The 7,856-nt window shown below is 38.3% G+C and overlaps 1 protein-coding gene across 6 annotated transcripts; it reads right to left on the minus strand.

Annotated features, from left to right (window-relative positions):
• On the minus strand, nucleotides 1-6,704 carry LOC149183849 (thiol protease aleurain-like). Of its 6 annotated transcripts, none has more exons than XM_089417279.1 (4): nucleotides 4,879-5,195; nucleotides 4,571-4,639; nucleotides 3,308-4,455; nucleotides 1-3,189 (listed from the first exon to the last, which is right to left on the minus strand). In XM_089417279.1, exons 1-3 carry the CDS (start codon nucleotides 5,071-5,073, stop codon nucleotides 4,363-4,365), a joined length of 357 nt encoding a protein of 118 aa, XP_089273405.1. In that variant the 5' UTR covers nucleotides 5,074-5,195; the 3' UTR covers nucleotides 1-3,189; nucleotides 3,308-4,362. The 6 variants fall into 6 exon arrangements, with proteins under 6 accessions (XP_089273405.1, XP_089273406.1, XP_089273401.1 ...); XM_089417275.1 differs by lacking the exons at nucleotides 1-3,189; nucleotides 3,308-4,455 and adding exons at nucleotides 5,571-5,692; nucleotides 6,264-6,704 and having other exon boundaries at nucleotides 4,879-5,082; XM_089417277.1 differs by lacking the exons at nucleotides 1-3,189; nucleotides 3,308-4,455; nucleotides 4,571-4,639 and adding exons at nucleotides 5,571-5,692; nucleotides 5,911-6,032; nucleotides 6,264-6,686 and having other exon boundaries at nucleotides 4,948-5,082.
• Nucleotides 6,705-7,856: the final 1,152 nt, after the last annotated feature.

Raw genomic sequence — 7,856 nt, forward strand, 5'->3', positions numbered from 1 at the left:
TTACGTGAACACCCATGTATGATTATAATTGATCTAGAGGATGGGACTTACATCTGGTACACAAGTACATACAGTATCTATGATCTGAATCTGAAGACAATGTACAAAAAATAAGTAAAATTTATACTGTGAGGCAGTACCTGTTCGTTGTCACCAACAACTGATTCATTGCCCATAACCTGGAGAAGGGAGTCCTTTGAAGAACAATTCACTGCAGTGGGACCCTTTTATATGATCCTTGATAGCTGTTTGTTGATGTCCCTTGAAGAAGTGAATTGGATAATTTCCTCAAGGAAGTTAAAAGCTAGGAGACGGGGCTTCTTCTGCTCCAAAGAGATATGCCAGGGATCTGCCTTTAACATGTAATATTCTTGTGCACTTGTTCAACATAGTCTAGTCCGATCTCTCCTGTAATAAGTAGAACTAACTGGAAAAAGAGAGATAAATAAATTGTCTCGAGCACTTAAGCAAACCTGCCAGATCTGACATTGACTGCATGAAAGAAAACTTGAAGAGAAAGAGACGTGTTGGTGATTTTAGCATTGATGTCAAAGGTGTATGTGGACAGTAAGCTTGGCATTTGATGATGAGACGTTGACTGGAACTTAAGTTTGGATGGTGGAACTGCTCTTGAAGAAGGCTATGTAAGTTCATTCGATTGCCTGGCAGAGACAATGCTCCACCTGATAGGGATCAAGCAATCAAGACACTTTGGCAACATTCAAATGGAGGAAAACAGTTTATTGATGAGATAGTCAAGTTTGATGGTAGTGTTCTGGGCAGTAGATACAGATCTCATCCAAACCAATTCCGTTGGATTTAACACAGCATATTAATGCAAAATTTCTGACCTGAATACTCATCCCTTAATGGTGCTCATGATTACAGATACACTGCTCATCTCACGCAGCTGTTTCTGGGTTGCATAAACAAGGAAATGCGTATCAAACCTCCTCAAGGACTTCTTCATACCTTCATCACCATAGTTATGGAGTGCAAAAGCGTTATATTTTTTTTTACTGATCAGTTCTGCAAACACTGTCACAGGTACACATTGCTTGCAAACTTCTGACTGTTATCACTATTTTTTATTTACTGGGATAGCCCTCCTGGTTACCCCAATTTTGCGCAAGGCACTATTGTGGGCAACTGTCCCCTCTTATATTATCATGCTCTTCTTTGAGCACTAACACATGGTGAGCCTTACCTGGTGTAAAAGCTCTGGCTCGATTTGTCATTTTATGTACCAAGTGCAACAACTCTGTAAACACCTTTGCACAGCAGCTTATTATCTTGAATAAGCTTAATAGTCTTTGGGCTGAATATGTCGTTTATCAACTTTCATTTCCAATTATAATTCTTTAGAAATAGACCATTTGGAGCTGTGTGGAAACTTCATTAATACACTCAAGCACTGTGGTGGCATGAGACCATTCATCACATGTAGGAGACAAAGCATTAGTGTATCTTTAGAAATAGTGCTTAAAGAATGAAGAGAGAAAGCATAAAACTCTGTGATATGGTCCATACTCCATAGAGTATCATCCAACAGATTTGAGAGAAGGCATTTAAGCTGGATTTGCCATCGTGCATTGGGATTCATTTCATCACATGTAGGAGACAAAGCATTAGTGTATCTTCAGAAATAGTGCTTAAAAAGAAAGAGGGAAAGCATAAAACTCTGTGATAGGGTCCATACTCCACAGAGAATCATCCACCAGATTTGAGAGAAGGCATTTAAGTTGGATTTGCCATGGTGCATTGGGATTGATCTAGCGTTCAACACAGTCTATAGCTTTGCTTGAAGCTCTACAAGACATCCATCCTTGATGAAGATGAAGAGGAGTCCATCACATCATTTTCTGTAGAATGTCTTAATTTTGGCACAGCAGTGGAAGAAGACATAGTTCTGTAGTGCAAAGAATAGGTAACCAAATAGGAAACTGTGCAACTTTATAAGAATGGGCTCAGAGGACAATTGCGGCATTGCCCTTGGTTGGCAAGTGGTACAACTTGGATCAAATGAAAATCAAATCAAGAAGAAACTTCCTCAACTGTAAGACAATTGATGAGTACTGACAACTTCTAAGTGGGGATATTTGATTGTAAATAAGATCAGAGGTTTACTGAGCCTATGATAATGTAAATTTTCTCTGAGGAGAAGTTCAACAACAAATTTGCTACAGTATGACCACTATTTCAGAAGTGAGTTGTGCAGATGATAGGCACAAGTCACATATCATAGTTAACATTCCTCCTGCAATTTTAGAGTGATGGCAGTCACTGCGTCAGAGGATGTGCTAAAAGTTGGGTCAAATACTCATGTAGTGATCCGATTATGCTAGAAATATTGCAACAAATAAGGGCAAGAGAAATGTACAAGGTTGTTGATAAGTGGGCCTCATCTGCCACCTCCTGCTACACTTTTTCTGCTGAAGCTAATTTCTCTGATATAGTTAAAAACTGTTGTTGCCAAGGTGCATCCACCGTATGTGGACTGGTTGGTGAAGCCAAAGAGCATTTCTGTAAGAAGGCTTGTATGAGAAGTATAAGCACATGTGACACTGCCTCAATGGCAGTTGTTTCTGGAACTTTACTTGCAAATGGTAGTGAGCAAGGCATTGATGTGTTAGTAACTTAGTTCCCACTGCTGCACAGATTAAATATCCCCCATGTTGTACCAATGGAATGATCGCCAGTTCACACAGAACATTGGTCACACACCAATTGCCCCCACATAACACTGCTTATGCAATGGCAGTTGTTTCTGGAACTTTACTTGCAAATGGTAGTGAGCAAGGCATTGATGTGTTAGTAACTTAGTTCCCACTGCTGCACAGATTAAATATCCTCCATGTTGTACCAATGGAATGATCGCCAGTTCACACAGAACATTGGTCACACACCAATTGCCCCCACATAACACTGCTTATGCATCACTCATTCGCAATAGGTTAACAGGTTTCTTTGATATCCAATTCTAACAATAGTTTTAGACCATCTTTGTGTTTGCTTCCTCACATAATCTGTCTCCAGATATTTTTCCTTCTACACTCCACAATTTCAAATTCAATTAAAATGATTTCAGTTTCTTGGAATTTTCTCTGGAGCAATCTTTGCTGCCCCAAAACTGTTTATACCCTTTTCCATAAGTAGGATACATACGCAGCGACATTTTTCACTCAAACCCTGAAAAAGAACAAGCCTTCAGGGAATTTCGTCTGGATCTTTTATCATTAATGTAAACAAAGAAACACAATCTATAAATTCCCACTGTTTTCTTGAAAAAGGAATCAGAAGAATTTACATTTTAAATGGCAAATATGAATACTTTCGAAATTGTGATGAGTTTCTTCTTCCGTATCTATCACATAAGTAGTTTTAATCTGGACACTTTGCCTACTTCAATCGCCCTGCACAGTTCAGATCTCTCTTGCTACAGGATCTACGCATCAATTCTGCACTCAATGGCTCCACAATTATAGCCCCAAGCATAATTTGTCAGGGATTACCCTAGATTTGTCACGGTAACAATCTAGAAAGCAAATACTCAAAACTAATTGATTGAATATATCTCAGTCCCAGATGAAACATATAAAATTAACATTAATGGTAAAACTTAACAACATTTGAATCCTGCAAGTACAGGCAGGGATTGCCTATAGTTACAGCCAAGAATAATGCCTTGTTCAGGATGATATACAATAGAAAAATTCATTATGGAATGAAACGGTTTCATTATGTCTCAAGGATCAAATATGTAGAAATTTTGCATTACGTAATGAAACGGCAGCATTTCATCTCAATGATCAAAGATCTCTTAATCAAAATAATGGTTTCCATTAAATGAGTGTCATTACAAATTGCAGGAAGAATAGTTAGGAGCTCTTTAATGAAGAGCAGATCCCCATAATAATCACATGGTCCAGAGAGATATCCCACAGGTATGTACAAGTAGTTGAGAGTATAAATGAACAGAACATATGTACAGGTAGTCTAATAATCAGGACCCATGACCAAATCAAATGACTCACTAAAAGAGAGACAACTCAGAAAAAACCAACGGAAGATAAATAAAATCAACTATACAGTTAGAAGAACATATTGTATTTCCAGGAGATGAATGAAGAAGCTTTATGGGCTTTCTTAAACAGTTGTTTTTCTGCCAATAGCAGGAATTTTATAGATAGCCCATAACAGTCAACATGGGATCGGTAATGAAGAGGCCATAACTGTTTGCAAGGTTGGACAATAGACACCTACACAGTCTATGATAAAATTTCATCAGGCATAAATGTTAATATGAGAGGAATAATCAAGGGTTCCAGCTCCTTCTTATCCCATCCATTCTTCCCACTCGTCCTAATAAGCGTTATTGATTCCCATCATGCCCTCGACAGAGTAATCAGCAGAATAGCTTTGCTGCTTTGCCTTTGCTAAACTGGACATTAACGTCTGCTCATTATCACAAAAGTAACAACAATCAGAAAACCGTGGGCCTGCATAAGAGTCCCATATTACAGAATGAAAATGCATATAGATAAAGATTACTCTTAGGCAGGCAATTTACCTCATAAACCTGATTGATCTTGTGAAATTGAACCCCACGCACATCTCCTTTGCAAACATCCGGATGATACTGTAAGCAGATTATATCAACATATGAGTGCAATATTAATGTTTTCTGACATTATATATGACCAGGGATATTGCCAAACAAATTTTCTTAAAAATTCTCAAGAATGTGTGAAGTCTGACATTTTTAATTTCTATTTCAAACCTGTATCTCTTTTTCTATTTGCTTCAGAAATGGAAGATTTATTGAAAATATCTGATCTTGAAAGTAAGAGACATAGCTTCAAATGGATACTTGCATACCTGCAACGCAAGGCGACGGTAGGCTCTCTTCACATCTTTTTCAGAAGCCCCAGGGCTCAATCTCAGCGTCTCATACTGCTCTTTCATCCCAGGAAAAGCAACAGAGGCCATCACAGTTACATTCCTCCTGCCTCCCATTTGTAATAGAATACAGATTAATAGCAGTGTGCAACCCATTGTGAGTGTCTGGAGCATCTTCCAAAGCTGAACATGCAAATGATATAAAAGTGAAGTATGTGAATGTGATGAAAGGCTAAAATGCTGACATGTTTTTGTTGTTTAATGTAGAAGGAATCTTGCCATTTGGGCTCTAGAGCCCAACCTACTCTCTCTTATTGCAAAACACAAAGCATTTAACCAACGAAAAACACAGAGCAGTGGACGATGTACTCGATTATGCCTGTGAGAATATACAGGCCCTTCTTCCCTGTCCAGTGGAACTGAGAAATGCCCCAAAAATATTCTTTTCTACTGCTCCTGACGCTTCAATTGATTAAGCGCCACGTAAAGCCCCTACTCTCCTAACGACCGGGGCTTTAAAAACCCCCATAGTCATTCCGCGTTTTTCTATGAATAATATCCTACTGCGACGGGATTCAGCAACGCCTATGTGATTAATTGTCGCCAATTTTAAGACTATTATCCAGATTTTCAGTACAGATGCAAACAACTGTAAAAGAGGGCGAAATTACCATTTATTGCCAAAGTATAAGGAAGCTTCATTCTGTTTCTTGACTCGATCAGCTCCACGTTCTTCACAAAAACATTGAATCTATGCACAAGCTGATGGACAGAATCGTACCTCTTGCCATATCTGCACAAGATTGAAAGAAAAGTATTACAAACTTTCACTGAATGCAATTTTTAACCGACCTCTTCAAAACCCCCATAGTCATTCCGCGTTTTTCTATGAATAATATCCTACTGCGACGGGATTCAACAACGCCTATGTGATTAATTGTCGCCAATTTTAAGACTATTATCCAGATTTTCAGTACAGATGCAAACAACTGTAAAAGAGGGCGAAATTACCATTTATTGCCAAAGTATAAGGAAGCTTCATTCTGTTTCTTGACTCGATCAGCTCCACGTTCTTCACAAAAACATTGAATCTATGCACAAGCTGATGGACAGAATCGTACCTCTTGCCATATCTGCACAAGATTGAAAGAAAAGTATTACAAACTTTCACTGAATGCAATTTTTAACCGACCTCTTCAATACCCCATACATAACTATCTATTCCCATTCATATTGCAACAGTACATGCTACAAGGCGGCCATGAATGCGATTCTAACACAAAGCTAGAAAACCCAATCAGACACAGATAAGATAAGAAGAGATCTCAGCTATCAGAACCATTTGAATAAATCACATCACAGACCTGACAGCGAACTCCGCAAACTGTAGAGACTTGGGATTGGTTCCCAAGATTTTAACGAAATTGGACTCCAGGTTCTGGATCTTGTCAGTGACCATATCAATATACCCCGTTTCTTCAAACGACCTGGCAGCAGATACAGATACGGCCAGCAAAAACAAACTGCTCAGAACAATGGCGAGGACGCGAGCCATGGCGGGCGAGACTGTTGAAACCTCTGAACAGAGCAAAGGCGAGATCAATGGTGAAGAAAGAATGAGGTGGGGGTTGGTTGGAGAGCTGGTAGATCCCTCGTATCTGTTAATATAGCAGGAAGTTCTCGGCGCGAATAAACTTACCAAACGGACGGAAAACCTGAAGTTCTCGGCACCGAGAATAAACGGAAGCCCGCGGAATATGGATGCCAGGTGTCAGCGTCTAGTCGTTTCCTGAACAGAGACGAAGTTCGCCAGATGTCAGCGTCAGAAGGAGTAGGACGACGAAAGGTCCCTTTCAAAGAAAGGCCTATCGGCCTAAAAATCTCTCAACTTGAAAATTATCAGCACTTAACGCAATCTCCGCAATCATTAGGGAATGTTTAGGTTTCAACGCAATATAATAATTATGAATGTTTGGTTTAGTATAGTTGTTCATCGCTATAATAATAATGACCTTTCCTTATAGTTGTAGAATTTAATTGTTTGCAAGATTTGAGCTCACCACGTGTGCTCCGAAAATAATTTTAATTGGTAATGTATTATGTGGTATTAATTAATATTATTATAATAATAATTTAATTTTAACATTATAATTAAGTTAGATATTGAATTGGTGTATGAGAATTTTTTTTTGTAAGAAAAATTGTTTGTTTATTTGTTATTTGTCTATTTGTCATAATTTGATTGTGAAAATTTATAAAAGTGTACATATTGTACATATTTTACTCTCTCCATGATTGGTATTGATGGTTTTTTGGCCCAATGAAAGTTCCACTTTTTGTTTATAATATTTTTAAAAATTGGACAATTTGGATTGTCTTAAAATTAGCATAACCTGAAGTAGATACCCCAGTTTTTTTGTCTCCATTGAAGTCTGAATCAAAGTATCCAATTAGGGTGAAGTCACCCACCTGTGTATACTTGAGTCCAAAGTCTTGGGTTCCCTTCAGGTACTTTAGAACTATTTTTGCAGCAGACGAATGTCCCTCTCAAGGCTTTTGCTTAAACCTGGAAAGGATTCCAACAACAAATGAATTGTTCGGTATCGTAGTAGTCAAGTAATTGAGACTTCTTACAAGATGTCTATACTTTGTTGCATCCTCAAATTCTTTTCCTTCAATGGATGTGAGCTTCAAGTTCTGTTCCATTGGAGTAGTCAAAGGATTGCACTCAGCCATGCCAAACCTATTCAACATATCTCCAATGTACTTCTTTTGAGAGGGAAATATAGACTTCAGATGTTGAGTTACTTCAATACCAAGATAGTAGTGAACATAGCCCAAGTCAGTGATTTCAAAACCTTTCCTCAATTCCTTTTTTAAGGATGCAATGTAGCTCTCATTGTTCCCCGTCATCAAAAGATCATCTACATATACCACAAGATATACAACTGTTTTTC

This window comes from Pinus tabuliformis, chromosome 3_2 (assembly GCF_031772625.1).
Source record: "Pinus tabuliformis cultivar Carrire ecotype Pingquan chromosome 3_2, CPIR1, whole genome shotgun sequence".
NCBI lineage: Eukaryota > Viridiplantae > Streptophyta > Pinopsida > Pinales > Pinaceae > Pinus > Pinus tabuliformis.

Excerpts from the sequence above, each read along its gene's own strand:
- LOC149183849 (XM_089417275.1), bottom strand. The coding sequence starts at position 6,454 with ATGGCTCGCGTCCTCGCCATTGTTCTGAGCAGTTTGTTTTTGCTGGCC. Across the intron at positions 5,693-6,263 it reads TTTGCGGAGTTCGCTGTCAG|ATATGGCAAGAGGTACGATT; the intron begins GTCTGTGATGTG and ends AATCTTGTGCAG. Across the intron at positions 5,083-5,570 it reads TTATACTTTGGCAATAAATG|CTTTGGAAGATGCTCCAGAC; the intron begins GTAATTTCGCCC and ends TTGCATGTTCAG.